Genomic DNA, 21,113 nt, shown 5'->3' on the forward strand with positions numbered 1-21,113 from the left:
TTTATCAGGTCTCGGCCTCCTTGACTTACTTTTCATTATTAAAGTTGAATAATTGAACAAGCAGATATTTTGGTGCACGAAATTGCATTGCACGTGTTCATTCAATACAGGTTCAACAACACAGGCCAAGCATTAACTACGTTTCATCGGCTATCGAACAACAAACTAACACGTTTCTGGACACATTTGCACAAATAGACCAATGAAGTTAGGCAATACCACTAATCTGACATTATTCATTATACAACGTGAACAATGGCAAATTAATTATACTTCGTGCATGGACCCAAACCGTTAATTGCGTTTAAGCAGCATCGGCTATCGAAGAACGAATTCACAAGCATCAGTATTTGCATGAGCACAAGTACATTAATGAAATTAGGCAATATCCATAATCTGACATTGTTCATTATACAACATGAACAATGGCAAATTAATTATACTTCATGCACGGACCATTTTAGTCCCTGGAATCATGAATTTATTGGTTACAGTGCATCAGTGTGAATGTACATCAACTCATACACATAGAGGAAAGATGTCTGTTCTTTATTCTTCCCATATTTTCTTTGCTCTGTGTTTTATAGTTTTTTAAAAATACAATAAGCACTTGCTTTGTAAACCTCGAGCTGTGATACACTGGTGAAACTGACATTTCAAAAAAATATTCTGGTTTTAAAGACCTTGACAAAGGACAACATAGCACAATATTCAGATCATTTTTATTGTTACCCAGTTTCACTGGAACTGCAGTAAAAAAAATATAGTGAAAGATACAAGAGCAGATTATAAAGATGTAAAAGCTTCAATTTTCTTCCATTCAAACCAGTGTGATCCTCCAGAATAGCACAATCCAACAACTCGTCTATTCACTCGTGCAAAAACTGTTCAGTAACATACATTATCCATCTCAATAAAATCTAAATATCCGCAATGCTGGTAAAATGCTTGTATTCACACATCTTAAAACAAAGCCCGTTATATACATACTGTACCTCTTTAAACAGCTGATTTTCAGTACATTCATACCCTTCAACATTTGCTTTCTCAAACTTAGGAAGGAAACAGCGTGATTATGAATGAACGCTTGTGCACACATTACATACACGTATGCACATTATTATAATCAAAATACAGTTTAAGTTTAAAGATTATAGTTCATTTTCCCACTCACTATTTTGAATAGAATACATGGAAGGCGTAAAAGGCCAAACTTCAATGATTTTCACTACATACAAATAATATACTTCAAGCAGCTTCTATCTTTACATTACTGGTCCGGTACCGTTTTGGTGTCCTCCTCACTAACAAGCAGGAGACATTGAGACACTTTGCCTGAGTAAAACCTCAATCTCAGATTGGTATCTACAATCTAACAATGGAAGGTGTACTAAAAGCTTAAAAACAAAAAACGAATAATGAATCAGTGCTTTAAAGTAAAACATACAGTAGAACTTATGGAGTCCGAGTCTAGATCTCCCGGTCGATGAACTGCAGGTGGATGGGGGCAGCAGGGCACAGCAGGCCGTGGGTTTTGGCCTTGACGTCAGCGGTGCGAGGAGACGTGCAGATTTGGAACTTTTGAATGAGCTGCACAGGTAGCAAAGACAGAGAAGTCAATAAGAGTATATGACTCATTGTCTGTGAGTACATTTATATGCGTTTCTCTTGAAGCCAAACATCTTTAGCAGCACAGCTGGGAACTTGTACGCTTGTTCTGGCTATTGAGGTTGGCAGATAAAAAAAATATTCAGGGAGTGTGTGAGCTATGAGATTTGGGAGAAATATAGTATTTACACGGATTTCATCAGTATTATAAAGGAATTGTTTTTGTCAGTGATTTTTGTTGTACACAATGAAGCCCCGGAGCTGGCTTATATACATTTATGGTTTCTTGCATGCCCATGAGGGCACAAAATAAGAACTTCATTCATTCATATAAGTGGATATTTATAAAACCTGTTTGAATACACATTGTGTGTAGCCAAGTGATTAATTCCCTACCCTTGTGAGAGCTAGATGCATCTCCAACTCTGCTACTCTCTTGCCAATGCAGCTCCTGATGCCGTAGCCAAAGGGAATCGAGCCAAAGTTGTCGATACGATCCGTGGAATCTTTCCGTATCCAGCGATCCGGTCGGAAGTCTGAAGCATCGGCAAAGTTCTCTTCCTCGAAAGATGTGGAGTAGTGACAAAGGGCCAACTGAGTCTGACAAAGTGAGAACATTTTTTTTAAAAAGCTGTCAGTTGTGTAATGAAAACAGCTGGGCTATTGTACATGCACGTGTTCAAGAGGGGAAGGGAGAGATGTGTGAGTAATGCAGGATCATGTTACATCTGGTCCCACTGTAATGTTTTTGGCTTCTCTTATGGTCATGCTTTTTCTTCCAGCAACATGCACACTCTAGGGGACTGCCATCTATTATGCCTCCATCAGTCGCCTTACCCCTTTAGGGATGAAGTATCCGCCCACCACCAAGTCATCCTGGGTAATCCTTCCGTTGCCAGGAAGAACTGGAAAAAGCCTGCTCCCAGGGAGGGGTACACAAAGACTGTTATTCAACAGCACTATACATTGAGCTTTCTTAGAAAGTTTAATTTCAAGAAAATCGGATAGGTAAAAGCCCCACACAGAGAAAGATAATGAAGGAATTAAAGATATGAACATACTGAACAAAGGAAGGCCCAACTTTTAAAGAATATAAAAACATTGCTGAGTTGTTTTGAACATTGCAAGTGAGGGAAAACCAAAAACGTAAAAGAGTTCAACTATCCATGCAGTCTGCACCTGAGTGTCTCTTTGACCAGCCCTCTGATGAGAGGCAGATGAGGGATATCGTCGGCTGTGGCTACTGCTCCTGGTCCCAGAGTCCTCTTCACTTCCATAAAGATGTGCTGCTGTATATGAGGGTGCCGTGCCAACAGATAGCTGGCCCAGGACAAGGTGAAGGATGTCTAAGAGAATAGAAAAGGGTATCTTATTTAAAAAAAATCTGTGGTAGACATTACTCTTTGAATGTGTAATACATTAGTATTGTTCATTTCATAAATTCATCATTACATTAAATTGCTGTGGAGATTTTGCCTTTTCTTTATTGATAATTTGTAATAGGTTTGACTACAATTGCCAGCTGATACAAGAGTTTCTGTGAAGTTGCATACATTTTGGGAAACCGTGAGCAGCTCTGAGGGAGAGGGAGCTAATTCCACGTGCTGTGAGGACACTCGAGGTCACTCCACCAGCTGCAGCTCCCTCGTCTTACTTCACTCAGCCTTCTCATCTTATTGCACCTTCGTTAAATCCACTCTATTGTTTCACATGTTTACAACAGCAGTACTACAGGGTGCAGTCCAAAACCGTAATGAGGATACGCAGAACTGAAAAGTAGGATTATTTTCAAGTCACAGTCTTGAAAATAATCCAAATAACGAGTGGAATTTTAAACCAGTCCCACCTCTTGCTATTTTCCCTCCACACACATCTTGTGGTTTCCCTTTGTCATCAGACACACGCAGATTTTTATTTCCTCTTTCCTTTTTTGTGAACGCCCTACCAATTTGTCCCTGTCATCCCATCTTCTGTTCTCAATTTGTCCTTTTTCTGACTCATAAATCACTAAAAAAGTAATGCCAATGACATAGGTAGGGGAGCAAATTATATGAAAAGGTGTGTCATCTTCCCTGTATTCACATCATATCTTTACTCACTGTATCAAATTCCTTGTTACCCCAAACCACATCTTTTTTACCTGGCAGCCTGCCTATCTTTCCATCCAGCCTCCTCCATTTTCCACCCGCAGTATATGTCATTTCATGACATATACTGGTATCAGAGGTCCAGCCTTGTTTTCCCCCCCGATCACACCCTCCAGAGGTCAGTATCTCCAACTAACTGATGATCAAAAGAGGCTGTATCCTTGTATAGGCCCCACCATCCTTCTCACTGTTCCATCTCCCACCTCTTCCCCCTGTTCTTCCTCAGATTCTCCCTCCCACTTTGTCATCCCCCTCTCCCCATCTAACCAACTTGCAACCAATCTACCCCGGCTGGGACAGATGCTGGCAACACCTCAGACAAAGCCAGAGAGTAATCATATGACAAAAGCTCATCCAAAAACAGCTCTGAAAGACTGAGGCTCCCCCTGTGTATTCATAACATCTCCTCTTCCAACAGCTCTAACATCCATCGGACCCCCAACTCATCATTTCTCCCCCGCTTGTGACGCCAACCCCCCCCCCCCCCCAACCTTTGCGGTTTCATAACAGAGTCACTCTTCCTCAGGCCAACCCCCTTTTTCTCTCCCCCTCATCTCACCTCTGCCCAGTCTGGGATATAACTCTGGCTGTAGCTAATGTGTCTTGACAGCTATTGTGTGTGCACTGAGTAAAGGGAAATGCACCACGGGGTCAGGTAATGGCTCAGCCAAGTCCACCCCCTACCAGGACGTGGCCGTTACCACAACCGTAACAAGAACACACACACCCTTTATCCCTTGGCCCCCAGCTCAGAACAATACTTTCTACACCCATAATTATCATTAATCTGACAGTACCCCAAACAAATTAGGAAGTAACTGTGCACACAAGTGCAGATGCAAACACATACCAGACAAGTGTGAAACAGTTGGAACATCGAGCATTATCGGGCAATAGATTTTCTAGTTTCAGGAATATTTTATATTTTGAGTTTCATTTCAAATACTTTTTGAGAACCTCTTTAACTTTCCGTCTGTTGAATTGTGCTGTGTGGGGGGCGTCTGATGACTCAGTGGGCTGAGACCGTATCACATGTCTCTGCTCCCCTCCAGTGTTTTCCCATTTCTCTGTTCTTTAATCTGCCAATTCAAAAGGTAAAACTTTCCCACGAAAAAGATACTTCAATGTCATCAAACCAAAAGTCTTATTTTTTAACAACTGCTAATTCTAATTAGGTTCTAATGTCAAAACACACGAACACACAACACAGATGTCTGGTGAAGGAGAAAAGGAAGACAAAAGCTCCCCCTGTGTAGATCTAACAGACAATGACAAATGAAAAGAAACTAAATCTGAGTGAGAACAAGTTTGTCAGTGGGATATTGTGTAACCTTCCAATTCACTGGTCTGACCTGACGCTGGCACAGCCACACAGGCATGGATGTGGCGCCAGAAAACCCAACCCTTGAAACTCAAGACTGAAATAAACACATGGACACCGACACACACACACACACTTGTGTGACTCCCAACTCCTGCTAAAGAACCTCTACACTCCTCAAACCCCTCTACACACACACACACACACACACACACACACACACACAACACACACACACACACACACACACACACACACACACACACACACACACACACACACACACACACACACACACACACACACACACACACACACCGTGTCGACCCCAGCCAGTAGCATCTCCGTTAAATTGGCGTAGATCTCCTCCATGGTCATCTCCTTGTTAATGAGCAAGTGCGTGAGAAGTCCCCCCTTCACGTCCTCTCCCCGCTCCAGCTGTGCCTTGATCTCTGCAAGCCTCTTATCAACGTGAAAACGGCCTGGGATCAGACAGAGTAAAACAAGTTGGGATGAATGGAAAGGGGGGACGGAAGAGGTGGTGAAAGAGGGTATAGTGAAGGAAATGAAAAAAAAAAAAAAAGACCAACAGAGGGGCCCCATACTCCCACTATCTCATTGTAGAGCAGCAGAGATTTATATGCAAATCAAAATTCCTTTCTATTGATGCCAGGCTATTTATCTAAAGTTTGCAAATGCTTAGCCAGAACCAAGCTGTATGGTTTTCTTTTTTTTTAAGTACCACAGAAAAAGCCTTATCTAACATATTTACACACTGAAAACAATTTCTAATGATGTTTGGAGGAAGCCATTCTGGAAACATGTGAAGTGGTACTTTAGGTCATACTGTACATCTCTCTGCCTCAATTGTTTTTTGGATGGTGCAAAGAAATCCTATTAAAGTCAACAACTTTCTTAAAAGTCCTTCTAGTTTTCCAGATAAAAAGCACAGGAAATCTTGAAGCAATACACTGCTTTTACCATGGAGAGTGCTCCTAGGTCTGTGAAAGGAAGTTATATAATTTCTTTTGTGGCTCTGGAGAAGCTTGGTCAAGTCTGAAAAAAACAACTCCTGATGATGGCATTTGGCCTTAAGGGCTAAAAATTAACAACAAAAAATGCCATAGCGTCCAGTTTTTTGGAACTTTGACCCTTACCAGGGGCCATAAATCTGGATATCTCTGCCTCCCCCTGCTTCAATTTAGTAATGAACTGCTGGAATGCCCTTTTAATATGAAAGTACTTTAGTTACTGCAGGCAGATCGACGCACACAAGTATACTAAAAAAGTTGTTTTTGTGCCCGTTGAGGTCAATATGAATACACTTACTGAATTTGAAGAGGCCATCCCAGGAGAGACAGAACTCCTCCCATGGTTTGGGGATGACAGGTCGGAGCCACTTGGGGATGGCCCCGGCATACATGGTTGTCTTGAAGGAGCTGAACATGAGGTGCAACGCGCCAATGTAGTCTTGGGTTCCCTGGGGAATCTCATTTTCCAAACAGCCTAATCGGGACTCGTACAGAATGGCTGCCACACCTGTAAAGACAATGACAAGGAAGAAGGAAACAGAATTTGAAAATGTTTTTCTGTACAGTTGGAAAGCTGCAAGGGTTCATTACCATCACGTGTTCCTGAAGTCTAACTGGAATGTAACACAGACGCATCACAATGTGCACAGGGTTTATTTATCTTTTTCCTGTCTCTTGCCTCTCTGCTATCACCTATTCCTGCCTAAATTGTGTCCTCTCTGAAGGCCTCACCCCCTCACCTGCACCATCTTTTTCAAATCCGCCTTTTTTCAACATCAAATTCATTCACAAACGCCCTTTGTCTTTACAAACCTTCCATGGCATATTTGAAGAAGAGGTCATTCACATTGTGGACAGTTGCTCCATCAGGCTCCTGGGTGCGCAGAACACAAACTCTCTTGATGAGGTCATCTACCACTTTGTTCACGTCATCAGAAAAGACTGCTACATCACGGGGACGCATGATGAGCTGCCTGAGCACGCTCCGCATCTTCAGCCAATCTTCTCCCTCACTGGAGAACAGGACACAAGGTAAGGTGAATCTTTGGCATCCTGTGTGTTGTTTTGTATTAATGCAGGACATTCACAGACATATTTGGAGGAAATATTTGTTTTTATTAAGAATGATAGTGGTGAAGCTGTTGAAAAGCTAAGGGTATTGATGCCAAAAGAGTTCATAGAAACAAAAGCAGACTATAGTAAAGGGGAATGCACACTATGAGTGAGCTAACCCTGGAAATGTAGCCCCAACACAAAGTTTTGTGTTATGTCCATCTACACATATGGCAATCACAAATTTCAGGAGGTCCTTGTCCTCCAGACTCAAAGATCAAAGGTTGAAGGGGGACTCACGCTGAGATGAGGCCAGTGGAACTGCCTATCATGTCTCTGTACTCCTTCCAGGACTCCATGTTTGCTCTCTGAGGGGCCACCCCCTCAGCTCTCAGCACCTCTGCCACCAAGTCACGGTCGGCCACTGAGACCACCAGCTGGGGCCCAAAACGGGATTTGAAAATTTTGCCAAACTTCTTCCTGTGATCCATCTATAAAGCAGTAGAGACACACAAAACAAATTAATAGTCACATTTGTTTCTTTTGGAGGAAATCCAGGACTGATTTCACTCCTTTAGACTGTTATATTCTTTATAAAATCAAAATGTAATGTAACATAAGATATGTGTATATGCAGATACAGGCTATTAGGTTAACTCTATGATTTAGATAGATCGGAAATGTTAATGTATTTTTGATTGTATCTGATTGAAGCAGATCAAGTCATAATGGTAAAGATGTTATAATGACCTTATTTAAGTCTTCATTTAGCCACCATCATAAGATACCAACCGTTCTTTGTCTGAATGCTGGGTCAGTAAGGAGTAATGCCAATATGTCAATGCCTATGGCAAATGTTAATGTTCGCACAGTTGCACCGATGATGATTAAATTAAAACAGAAAGAGGGGTTTATCTGAGCTTATGGTTCTTTTTAGATAAGCCATTACAGTGTGTGTCATTATCAGTTTGGGTCCACTTTTCTGAAGATGAGTAACTTGTCCTGATACTACTATAAGTTAAATGTAACAAAACAGGTACTTATTTTGTCTATTGTCTTTGTACGTGTTGTTCATGCTGATTGACACCTAGGCTTGGCTCATTCCATTTTCTTTAACAGCCTTTTGAAGATTTTCTCCACCGATTTAGAGATCTAAAGCGATTTACAACACGATTATGTGCTGTATTGTTTTGGAGTTAACACCTTCATTGTAGCTTGAAAGTCCCTTGCACACTGCTGTAAAAACTCGTACCCTGGATAGGAAAGATGACCTGCGACCAAACTTCTGGTGCACCTTTACGCAACTCTGTGCCATTTTACGCATAGGTGGCACATTTTGCTGACGCTGAGAATACTCGGGCTCGCTGCAAATAAATTACTTTATCTACCATACAAAACGAAACAAATCACAAAAGAAAGGTAACGTTATACATGTACAACACTACCTGAATTTCATGAATTCTGCTAAACCCGTCTCTCCAGATGAACTCGACCAAGTTGGATAAGGTGCTGGGTCCAGGCATCTCCTTCAGGGTCATGATTCTGGTTTTCACGCCGACATCCGCCACCGGTGTGATCAGTCTGTCGGGCATGGCCTCTTCTCCAGCTGCGGAGATCCCTGAAGCCTCGCTGGCTGCTGACTTGTGCAAGGCGCGTAAAATGAAGACCAGCTGCTTATTCATCCGGTCGCCTTGAAGATTCTTCCAACACGCTGTCGTAAAATGATTCAGGATTGCCATTGTTTGGATACTTTTCGGTGGTTCTGTGTTCAAAAAAACGATTTGCAAAGTCTAAAAGCGTCAGTGTTCACATCTGCAAATGCATGTCCCTGGCACATTGGGTGAAGTTAGGCGGGATTGCATTATGGAACGCTTTTAAAGGGTCGCTTGTACAACCACAGAGGTGGAAGAGGATTGGATGTTCGCTTCAGAAGAAGGGAGGGATAACTCTGTATTCGGGTGTGGGCGTTTCCCCAAAAAGGCGAATGGGTTCAGTCTTTCCTTGCAAAAAGGAGTGCGCTACAATGTGCCCACATATACTTACGTCACAGCATCAATCAGCCTGTGCACCCACACACATTGAATACATGTTAATGGTTTTAAAGTTGTATGAGGCCAATTTGCAAGTTTACAAAAATCATGAAACAAAGGACAATCCACCCACGGTCTATCTCATGTAATTTCGATCTAGATTCAGATTAAGTTTGCAAAGAAACGTTGTCTGAATCTGGAGCTCATGGAGGCACCGGATATATCTTAAAGCTTTCCAAAACATGAATGGTAGATGTCAGATCCTCAAGTGGAGGTTTCAACCCTGAACGCTTGTTATCACCTTTTCTGATCAATTAAATCACTGAGCTAAATCGGCTATTGTTGGCATTCTTCTTAGAGGTTGACAATCACATATTACTTACAAACCACGCTTCAATTATTAGGATGTGAATCAGAACACCTCACACTGTGTTCTATGTGCTTTAGTCTGATGACCCAATCTCTCTCACTTCCCATCTCAACAAAGACATTCATTCAAATCTTCATTACTACTCATTGCTCCTTCAATAAACCTCAAATCTCCTGAGGATAACAAAACAGGGATTAAGCTGACCCGGCCAACGAAAAGACGATTCAGGTTACCGTTCCCTGTGGTAGAGAGAAGGGTGGCTAGGCAGAGATGGGTATTTTCACACTCACCACTTTAGCAGCTTGCACAAGGCACCAGACTGAAAGTTGTTTTTGGGATGTCCTCAGATCATCCATAAGCAGAGGAAGTAGACCCCGACCCCTCACCCTTCTCTATCCCCGGCTTTTACTAATGCCAAGCACAAATTAAGATAAAAGCTTTCCCTCCTTCCATTCTTCCAAGGGGAAAACTAGTCTTGCAGCTACATTTCTTTTCTCAGCTAAATTAAAATAAATTGGTGGACTGTAATGTGTACCCAGTAGTCCCTAGTGTCACTATGATTGCTGGCAGGAACACATTTTATATTAGAGCTTTGTTTTCTATAGTTATTCATTTTGAATGTTGACATGTTACATTTTGCCATACTTGTGAATGTTTAACACCACTCTATATACCATATAACTTTAAATTATTATACATTTTTTAAGAGATTAACATTAATTTCAGCATCCTGCATTTATGGATGTAATGACTTATGACTTGCAAAAACCACACACACAAAAAAACAACCAAAGAGCTTTCATTTTATTTACGTAACATATTTAGCAACATTTAAAGGTGAAAGTTCCAGAACAAAACACATTAAATAACTAACATCAGGAACACATTATTGTGATCTGATTATGTGGGTTTAGTCTGTTACGTTTTACTGTGTAAAAGGTAGCCACATTTACAAAAGAAATGTCCAATATCAATGGTTTCCTGCTGTTGGTGTGAAGCACACACCAACAGCAGATAAGACAAGGGTTATTCCACGTAGGGCAAATATCAAGTAGCCGACATACTCCAGTACTCCAGAGTCCGTCTTGAGGTATCAGGGTGTGAGGCGGTGCTTCTACTTTCTGAAGCGCTTGAACAGAGGATGAATGCCCTTGCCTAGTGCGGCTTTGCTGCCTCGACTCTGATATTCCATGTAGACTGTGTCATCTGCACCTGACATGGAGCTCATGGTTCCCGTTCGCCTTGAGAACTGATAAGGAAGCGGGGGGGAGACGACGACAAGTGAGTATATTGTTATACACAACAGCACAATTCAAAAGGCAATGAAGTGTACGTTCTTTCTGAGTCCAGGTTTAGCAGAAGTCCTCACCTGTGGTCGTCCGCCCAGCTCCCCTGCCACCACTTCCTCCTCAGCGTCCAGGTCTGAAGCAGCTAGAACCTTCTGAAGCAGCTGCTGTTGCTCGTCCTTTGACGAGAACATTAAGTCCACTTCCTCCATACCTGCCAACTTTGTGATCACCTATGAAAGAAAGGGAACATGACATCATAGAGATGGTCTTTGTAAATGGTACAAGAATGAGGTGTCACGTAAATGAGGACCAACGATCAAGCACACACCTTTTCTAATTCATATAAAGTAAACTCCTGTTGGTTGTTGCCAGAATCCCTCAGGCTTCAGTGTTGGTGAGTCTTGGACCCCTTCCCACTATATATACGTAGTCTAGCCAGAATGGATCTAATGCAACCAAACACTTTTGAAAACATGATAGCGGGCAATAGATGATAGAAACGGAATAAATAACAGAAATGGAACAAAGAAAATCCAATTTGTAGTGTTTTGTCATTTAAAAACACCAACTAACTATGTTGGTGCTGCTGTAGCAGAACTGTACAATCTGGTGTATGGACAGGGTCAAATCTGTGGTGCAATTTCGAGGGGGAGACACAAATGAGGTGAAATTGTGTGAAGATGACAACTTGCCGCAATGGTGAACAAACCTTAAAGCTGTAACCTTGGTCCACCAGGAACCTCTGCCTCTTGGTGGAGTAAGCCATCTCCTGGGTGTCCTGAGACACTAGTGAGTAGAAGTACGCGTTGTACTCCTCTGCTACCATTCCTAAGCAAGCAGACAGTTGGAGATAGATAAAACAGCTACATCAGCGTGTTTCATGCATAGGCAAACAATATCAGAGTTTTATATTTTCTGCAGACAGACTGACCTTTCTTGGCTCGTAAGACTCTGCCAAGCCTCTGGGCCTCCTGTCTGCGTGATCCACCATGAGAGGAGATCTGGATCAGAACATTGGCTTCTGGCAGGTCAAATGAGGTGTCTCCAACCTGTTTGTAAAAGTACATGCTTCTGATTTGACATCATTTGTTTCAGAATGGGGTAAATGTCTGTTTTTTTTAAAGGGTTGGAAGCATTACTGTAATATCGTTTCAATCAGATTTACTTGTTAGCGTCCATACAAACACACTGAGGGACAGAAAAAAACCCCTACACAGTTCAGCAGTAGCGCAGAGACGAGGCAAATGAATGACACTCAAACTGTATTCAGTTGTCTAATACATTGGTATGCCACCTACTGCCCACAAAGGGGCACATGGCTGAATGAGTGTGGTCCATATATTAAATAGAGGAAAATAGTTTTGTTGGTCTACCTTGGAGATGAAAATGGTGTTGATCTTGGGGTTGTGTTTGAAGTTCTGTAAAATCTGCATTCGTTCCCCCTGAGAGGTTGGACCATAGATGTAAGGCCTGGAGAGGAAAATCACAACAGAATTAAAAACCTTGAGAAATTGTATCTGAACAGGCAGTTCACTGAACCATTCGAAATGCCCCTCTTGTTGTAAATAACCTACTTGTTGAGGCGAATGGCGTATTCCTTCAGGGCAAACACGTTGTCAGCGAAGACCATTATCTTGTCATTGCGCCGCTCGTGGAACTGAATGAGAAACTGGCAAGCGCGGAACTTATTGGGGTTCATTGTGTAAAACAGGATGCGCTTCTTCGTCTTGATGGCCACATACTCTCTGTAAAACTCTGGAGACATCGGGCACCACACCTGGAGCGCAGACATGGGTACAATGTTCAGAAAGCATCATCGAATTGAAACATGCTCATTTGTACTTGTTATGTTGAATCTTGACTGCAGCTAGTTCAAAGAGCCATGTTTAAATACCATCGAGTCATGTGATATGAAGGTTCATATAACCGTAATGTTACGCACTTTATTCATAAAGAAATTAACTCTAGTACATGAGATACACCAACACAAATTAATTCAACTTTTTGCACATTGCGCCACACAACTCGGCAAGCCGACTGATTATAAATACGACGTGTATGTCCCTTTATCTAAATTGATTGTATAATACTGCAAGACTCACCTCTGCACACTGGACTTTGGCAATGTAGCCATTGTTCTGCAATTCCATCCAGTTGGCCTCAAATAGTTTAGGTCCAATTAGGAAGTTCAGGTCCACAATCTTGTCGTCTTCCCTGACCAGTGTGGCAGTGAGCCCCATTTTGCAATGTGCCTGGACAATGGTCAGAACCCGACGAAACATCTTGGCTACAGAGAAAGCACAACATTGCTATGTTAACATGTAGATTAATCTCACTATATTAGGTGTCTATATCCCATTGTATCCCAAACTTCAAAATACTCTTTGCGTAACGCTGTTACATTGGAACGCAATATTGAGCTGTCTGGAAAACTGATGTACAATAACAGCTCACCAGGGATAGTGTGCACCTCATCCAGGATAATGAGACCCCACTCCTGGCTCCGCATCCACTCCATGACTCTCTCTGCCTCCCAGGAGCGCTTGGTGGTGTGACCCAGCATGGAGTAGGTGCTGATGGCCACCGAGCAGCCGATGGGCTTGTCCTTGGCATCTGAGGTGAAGCGGCAGATCTGAGAGTCATCGATAGTGGACCACATCTTGAACTGAGCCTTCCACTGCTCCACTGACACCGAGGAGTTCCCCAACACCAGGCAGCGCTTGCGCACCGTGCAGGCCGCTGTCACGCCCACCAGGGATTTGCCCGCTCCTGGAAAGCAAAGGGGAGATAAAATATTAAGACATACAAGCTTTTTACACACAGGATACTTATAGTGACTCGTACTTTTTGTTGAGGGTGTACGCCAACATTAAGATGAAAGAAAAATCTGCCAAGTTCAGCAGTCTATCCCTTGTTTATTATGGGCTAAGCAAACATTTAAAATATTTGATATCATATATTATTCTTTCATATTTCAGTTCTACCATTTTTTTGCCATTTCAAGACTGTATTTCTATTGTGACGAAATGCTTTGGGGGTGTCCTTTCTGTTTTGTCACTCAAAGTTCTGTCCTCCATCGAGTACAGTAAACCAGCTGTCTCACCGCAGGGCAGCACGATGACCCCAGAGCGAGCACGTCCATTCCCAAACATCTTGCGCAAACTCTTTTCCTGGTAGGGCCGCAACACGGCAGTGGGCTTCAGGTCAATGTTGATGTCCGGGTTGACTGTGTCATTGCGAAAGTCGTACTCGGCTAGCAGGGGGTACTCCATCGTAATACAACGCTTCTGCAGCTCTTCGATCATCTCCTACACCAGATCAGAGAAGAACCGTTCAGAGTAGGGCAGAAAAATACGATTATAAGCATGGTACAAAATATAAAACGTAATGAATGCCAGCAGAAATGTAAAAGGATTTAGTAGCGAACCAGCAAAAGAAAAAGAACAGAAATCTGAAGTGTACCTGGCGGATCTCAAAAGACACAGTGTGAGTCTCTTCTTCCTCCTCTTCTTCTTTATCCATCTGCTCATAGTAGCTGAAGATGTCCTCGGGGACCTGCTGGGTTGAAGTCTGTCCATCGCCGGGCTGCTGCGAGGTAGAAGTACCCCCCCTTTCTTCAATAGACTTGGAAATCTTTTAGGAGACACAAAAAACGTTGTTAGTTTATGAACAGTTACAACTTCTGTTGGCCTCTACAGTGATATTTCCGAAACATGACATAATTGACAGGTTGGGAAAGAACCTAAAGAGCCTGATCTGACTGTTCCGTTCCAGCATCACAAGACATCCTTCCTCACGTCATTAATACTATGTTGTTCAAATGTGTGCATAATCCCATTTTACACACAGGTTTAAATGTCTTGGTTGTGCTGCCATTGAGCAGTAGCTGCCTCATATGCCCCCAGCCTGTTAAGTACAGCACATCACGATGCACTATAGTGCAACACTACAACACGCACATCTAAATGTTCAGGGGGTCACACCAATAATGGATCATTGTAAATATTCTTTGGTGGAAGATTAGGAAAGTTATGGTTGAAAGTTTTTAATCTTTTCCATCTTCACCTATTATTGGGTATTAAACAATAGACATGTTTAAAATGTGTTTAAATTCATGGACTATTTCAAATTAAAATGGCAATAAATGACTTTATATGGTTGTGTGCGAGCATTAAAAGGGTTTTGGATGGCATACCAGTGACTTGCTCTGGACGACTTCAGTAATAAGCTCAGTGTCCGCTCCGTCTGCAGTGCGGAGACGGCAATCCCGGATCACGGTGTCCTGCAGAAGCCGCTGGATCACATCAGGGAAGGCACTCTCCACAAAATACCTGAAGGTAGACATGCAGCACAGTTTAAGAAGAGCACTGACGGGATGATTAATGATGTAAAGACAGAAGGAAAGGTTGCTGAAGTGATCTTACCTGTTGTGCTTGAGCACCAGCTTGACTTTGCCATAGCTCATCGTGCAGAGCTGAGAGTAAATAACCACATTAGCACACCTGACATTAGAAATAATACAAACATAAATTGTCCTCTTCTCTAAAAGCACAAGACACTCTCTCATTCAGACCTTAATGAACTGCACGATTCCATCCGGCACAGACGTCTTGCTGAGCTTCTGCAGGTATTCTACAATATCGGAGGTCTGCAGCCCCACACTGACAGCTGCATACAGGGAATAGGCTGTCAGCTTGTACTCATGGATATGGTTGGGCCTGCACACCGGCTCGGCAATGGCCACCATGAAATCCTGGGCGTACTTGTACACTGGTGAGAAGGCTTCCAGGAAGATGTGTCCATCTGGAGCCTGGAGGAGAGAGGAATGGGGGGAAAAAAAAAAAAAGAGGATGAGAAAACAAAACAAATAGAATCCGCTTAAAATATTGCGCAAAATCAGGAAGAGGACCACAAGTTTTAACCCTCCTGTTATGTTGCGGGTCAAATTGATCCGTTTCAAAGTTTGAAAATCTAGAAAAAATATTTTAAAGTACTTTGTCTGTATGAAACTTCTTCTGCTTGCCTTAATTAGTGTAATAAACATGAAAAAATGAAATAAAAAATATCATGTATTTGCAACCCCCCCCTGCAGGTTTATATTACAGAGATGATGTTTGGGTCAATTTGACCCGGCAGTGAAAGTGGAGGCTGTAAGGGGTCAGAAGGGTCAAGTTTAGACCATTTCTTTCTTTGAAAATGTGAGACAAAGTATTTGTTACTCCTCCAAACATGTTTCACACCATTACACACACACACACACACACACACACACACACACACACACACACACACACACACACACACACACACACACACGCACACACACACACAGGTGCGGTCTCACTACCACACTTGTGCGAGAAAGATACTATTTTGGCGGGAACCTTTTTTTTTCTCACGGGAAAACTCCGCCCACACTTAGCAGGAGAGGGGAGAAACATACAAAAGGGTTGCTTGGGAGTCCTACCAACATTACACTCTGCAGATACATGCAACACAGCAGCTTACTGGAGGACAACATGAGCAGAAACAAAAGGATGACAGCCCTGGAGGCTCTGGAGCACATCCTTGATCACGACAGTGAAATAGAGGAGGATGTGTCTGAACATGAAGACCATCTTGAGGTCAATTCAGATTATAATGGAGCTGATTATGAACCATCAGATGAGGAAACTGATATACCTGTTCCTCCAAGCGAGACATTCGTGTCAAAAAATTGTGAAATACAGTAGTCATCCTCACCCAATACACGTCAGCCAAGACTGTCTGCTGAAAATATTATAAAGACAGTGCCAAAATGTATTTGCACAAAGCACACCGTGACGACATGTCACTCGTGTGCTGTGTAGACACACACACACACACACGCACACGCACACACCTCGTTTATTGTGTTCATATCTTGTTAATTTTTGTAAATGTCTGTTTCTTAACACTATAAGTAAACCTAAGTAAAGTTTACTTTCAATACAAATCCTTGTGACTCATTTGGCTTGATTTTGAGTGAGCGGGTCAATATGACCCTGAACAGCAGAGGTGTCTCATCTCTATTTATCACCCCATGAAAAAAATAAAGTTCCAAAATGTAAAAATAATTTAGAGAAAAATACATGTTATGGTAGACTAATGAAATGTACATCTAGGTTTTTCCAATGTACCTAAAGAATAGTTTGAACATGTATTTTTCATTAAAACGAGTGAGTTATCCTCATTGAACTATGATCTATGGAGGGGTGAATAACTCCATTCCACTAAATACTGATTGAATTGTTATTAAGGGTGTTGGTGATGAGGTACAAACTATATTTATTAGGATCTTTTGGTTTGTGACAACTTTTGGATGATTAAACATGCACCGGGTCATATTGACCCGAGAACATCATGGCTGTACCTAAGAAATGAACATAACAGGAGGGTTTTAAATGAGTAAAACTGTCTCAAGTGAAGAATTCAACCATCCAAACACGTCTTACCACCCAGAGGGGACGTGAAGAGTGATCATTCTTTAACAGCATCTGAACACGGTAGTCTTTGGCGCCATACTCGTCCAGTTTTGTACTGGACTCTTCCACATGTTTCCCTGCAGCAGCAGGTATGGCCTCCTGAGACTCGCCGCCCACTACCTCTTCCTCCTCTTCTTCCTCCTCGTAGAAACGCTTTTTGGACTTCTTGTCTGTAAGACCACAGCATGAGTTAGAACACATTCGCAGTAATAGAGGTGGACAAATAACAGACAAAAAGAAATGTATCAATGTAAATGCTCTTGTTTTTAGCATACGCCTGGCAATATCATGGTACATAAGTACTCATTTTAATACACAGTGATTTAATATTGTTTTGCTGTACAAGATAGAGGAATATTCTTCCTTTAATAGCATTACAGCTTGTTCTATAACTATTTGACCGTTTAGCTAATATGTAATGCGTTTTAACATTAGAGCACACACGTATATGTCACTGTGCTACTTTATTACACACGCATTTCAGTTTTCAAATATAAATGTAGGGTGTGTTTTATACTCTTCAAAGTTGTTTCACTTCGCGTAGCACTCTTTCACTACAACTGCTACCGTTTAACATGATCGAGGGAGGCGTTCAAGGACTCCAAATGCAAAGCTACAGTGTGGTCAGCAGTACACATCGGGGACATGTGAGTTTCAGTAACGTTAACACAATATCCTCAACTTTAAGATACAGTTAGCTAACAGTGAGCTAGGTTACCCGTAGCTAGCATTAGCAACTCACCCCGATCTCCTTTATCTTTTTTACCCATTTTACAAATTCTTAAATTGGCAATTTCTTTCAAAACATGACAGACATATCTTCAAAATCCGTCTGATGTCCCCCTGAAAGTCCACAAATATGGACTGCATTAGCTATGTGACGACAGTTGCTACGACACAATACCAGTGCCGAGTGCACCAAAATAATGTAGATACACAACTTCCGGTCTCAGCCTTCAAAAGAAAGTCTTCATTGTGGGGAAATATCCTTTTTTTTTTTACATAATATAATATAATATTTTTTTCTGAGCACAAATGATACTGTGTACTTATGTATTTATTAATTAACAGTATATGGTACAATCAGAAGGCATTACAAATATAGAAGTATTCTGAAATAACAGCTATAGAGGTATTACTCAGTATTAGAAAAGAGACATTAACCAAACATACTAACATGTTAAATGACAGATAATTTAACTTTATTCATTAAAAATACTGTCTTAATGACTTAATTGTGCACCAACGTGTAATCCATTACTAATCATCCCAATTAATTGGTGTAATTAATGCACATCAAAAGTGTAGATGACCGCATGTCTAAAAATAACAAGCGACATTCTCAGGATACGGTATAATAGTGTATCAAATAAAACACATTTAATGTCTTTTATTCTTACAGCATAGTAGCAGTTTATTTCAGCTAACTTGACGCCAATAATTTAATGTTTACTTCCTGGGTAAAAGGTCAAATTCGTCCTTCGAGGTTTCTCTTGTCTAGGGGGCAGCCTTTTCTTTTTCTTTATTTTAAACTGTAATATAAATTGCTGACTGAGTAAGTTAGTCATCCTCGTCGAGTATGTCGTCTGATAAACCGATCGGACCCGCTGTACCCCGGAAGTTTAGAACGGAAGAGAGCGATGAAGACTCTGATAGTGATGATGGATGTAAGTAACGTTAGAGGGTGAAATGCCGCCCTTGCGTTGGATTAAATGCTGTATAAACCAGTAAGGTTCGCCTCGTGTTGCTCTGCCCATGGTAGTTCATGTTGTTTGTTTGTTTCTGTTGTAGTCTCTGGCCCTGCTTTGCCTCCCGGCTTTAAACGGGGAGGACCGTCATCGAGCTCCTCGGATGACAGTGAACAGGAGGTGTCGACCAAACGAGCGAAAACCGAACACACAGCCGCAGAAAAGTAGCTTCATTAACGGACTAGAAGTTATAGAAACGTATGCCTCAACAAACAAAACTGTAACGTGTGTGTGTGTGTGTGTGTGTGTGTGTGTGTGTGTGTGTGTGTGTGTGTGTGTGTGTGTGTGTGTGTGTAACAGGGTGGAGAACACAAAGATACCAGAAACAGACGATGATGGTTATTTCGGACCAGCCTTACCACCAGGATTCAGGAAACAACAGAGTTCACCAGAAAGGTGGGCAAGTGAGTTACTTGTGTTGTGGATGAACAGTCAAATACGGAAGCTGTAACTGCATTGTGTGTTGCCTCAGGCCACCTGTGCTGGGACCAGCTTTGCCTCCTGGGTTCCGCAGAGCAGCATATGAAAACGAAGATGATGGTGAAGATGGAGAGGATTTCCCAGGGCCTGCCCTTCCCCCTGGCTACCAGGCGGAGTCCTCCAGCAGCGAGGACGAGGACGTGATTGGACCCATGCCGCCCACGGGGCCTATTGAAGACTCTGTGGCTCTGGACTTTGAGCGAAGAGCACGCAGGATGAAAGACAAGCTGACAGGAGATGTGAGTAGTAGAAATAAATATCCTGCGCAAGGGTGTGCTGTCCTTTTCTTATGTCTTTTTAAAGTGTTCCTGCTCCTCTGCTCCTCTGCTGACTGACTTTGTCCCTGTGTGTATTTCTGTGTGAACAGGACACTCCTGAGGTGGTGTCCAGAGAAACATGGATGACCGAGCTCCCACCGGAACTGCAGCACATCGGTTTGGGGGCTCGGACCTTCAAGAAGAAGTCGGGTCCAAAGAACAAGGATCGCTCTATGTGGACTGATACGCCAGCAGACAGAGAGCGCAAGATCGCGGTATTTATTGCAAAATAACTTATCCTTTATATATTAAACATTTTGTAGTTTATATATTACCTCCCTGCATTTTATGGGTTTATTGTTTACCAATAGGAACGCATTGAGAAAAAGAAGAAGGGTGAGGTGGAGGTGGAGGAAGACGATGTCCCACAAGTCTCCCAGAAGGACGTGGAAATGGCAGAGAAAGTGTCCAAGTATAATGTATGTGGTATTACCTCCGCATTCTTTTATCCTACATGTGTCCATATTGACTTAATGCCAGGTGTAATTGTTCACAATGAACTCGGGACTAAAGTTTCTCTATCCACCCCCTGTTATCAGGAGACTAAACGTGCTGAGTCTCTGGTGACGATGCACACAAAGAAGATGAAGGAAAAAGCAAAGGAGAAGGCTGACAAACCAGTGGAAAGGAGAGCATTCGATCGAGATGAAGACCTGCAGGTCAATCGCTTTGATGAAGCACAGAAGCAGCGGCTGCTGAAGAAATCTCAGGAACTGAACACACGATTCTCCCACAGCAGGGACCGAATGTTTCTGTGACAAATTGTGAAATATGTTTGAACGGCAGACCGCTATTTACAGTCTGGCTGTTGTATTTTTCATACAGGTTTTGTAAAAATATGAAATATGTTTGTATGGAATCAAATTTAGCTCAACTGGACTAAACAGTCTGTTCAAGACATGGCAGACATGGCCATTTATAGGAGTCCATGTCACTGACTGGGTGCAAAGTTAATGTTCTAAATGGATTCAAGCTATTACAAAGCAGCAGCCAGTACACTGTATTAGTCTCCTGGGGACAGACATGGACAGAAATGCTGAAATAAATGACATATTTTACATTTACATTGATATACAGTGATTGATTTTGTGAAAAACATTTTGTACTGAATAAATTGCTGTTAAATGGATTATGTTGAATACTCTGTGTCCAATTCATACATATTTTTTTTTTAGGTCCATTAAACTGTTTAAACCTTTTATATGTTTCATTTTTA

At 42.0% G+C, this 21,113-nt stretch overlaps 3 protein-coding genes across 4 annotated transcripts; 1 reads left to right on the plus strand and 2 right to left on the minus strand.

Moving 5' to 3' along the window:
* Positions 1-703: 703 nt before the first annotated feature.
* Positions 704-8,983, minus strand: cyp27c1 (cytochrome P450, family 27, subfamily C, polypeptide 1). Of its 2 annotated transcripts, XM_079158279.1 has the most exons (9): positions 8,606-8,983; positions 7,461-7,651; positions 6,921-7,120; positions 6,406-6,615; positions 5,395-5,558; positions 2,788-2,954; positions 2,446-2,524; positions 2,005-2,208; positions 704-1,590 (listed from the first exon to the last, which is right to left on the minus strand). In XM_079158279.1, the coding sequence occupies exons 1-9, from the start codon at positions 8,897-8,899 to the stop codon at positions 1,471-1,473; spliced, it is 1,629 nt and encodes a 542-aa protein (XP_079014405.1). In that variant the 5' UTR covers positions 8,900-8,983; the 3' UTR covers positions 704-1,470. The 2 variants fall into 2 exon arrangements, with proteins under 2 accessions (XP_079014405.1, XP_079014406.1); XM_079158280.1 differs by lacking the exon at positions 2,446-2,524 and having other exon boundaries at positions 1,451-1,590.
* A 1,419-nt stretch (positions 8,984-10,402) lies between these two features.
* ercc3 (excision repair cross-complementation group 3) lies at positions 10,403-18,231 on the minus strand. The gene is made up of 15 exons (XM_079158256.1): positions 18,095-18,231; positions 17,323-17,522; positions 15,423-15,659; positions 15,274-15,323; positions 15,045-15,180; positions 14,312-14,482; positions 13,953-14,157; positions 13,304-13,618; positions 12,952-13,136; positions 12,424-12,626; positions 12,223-12,319; positions 11,781-11,898; positions 11,559-11,677; positions 10,930-11,079; positions 10,403-10,809 (listed from the first exon to the last, which is right to left on the minus strand). Exons 1-15 carry the CDS (start codon positions 18,120-18,122, stop codon positions 10,675-10,677), a joined length of 2,349 nt encoding a protein of 782 aa, XP_079014382.1. The 5' UTR covers positions 18,123-18,231; the 3' UTR covers positions 10,403-10,674.
* A 589-nt stretch (positions 18,232-18,820) lies between these two features.
* On the plus strand, positions 18,821-21,096 carry gpalpp1 (GPALPP motifs containing 1). Its single transcript, XM_079158313.1, has 7 exons — positions 18,821-19,019; positions 19,144-19,264; positions 19,401-19,496; positions 19,573-19,819; positions 19,948-20,112; positions 20,209-20,316; positions 20,437-21,096. Exons 1-7 carry the CDS (start codon positions 18,932-18,934, stop codon positions 20,653-20,655), a joined length of 1,044 nt encoding a protein of 347 aa, XP_079014439.1. The 5' UTR covers positions 18,821-18,931; the 3' UTR covers positions 20,656-21,096.
* Positions 21,097-21,113: the final 17 nt, after the last annotated feature.

Source organism: Pholis gunnellus (assembly GCF_910591455.1).
Source record: "Pholis gunnellus genome assembly, chromosome: 1".
Classification (NCBI taxonomy): Eukaryota; Metazoa; Chordata; class Actinopteri; order Perciformes; family Pholidae; genus Pholis; species Pholis gunnellus.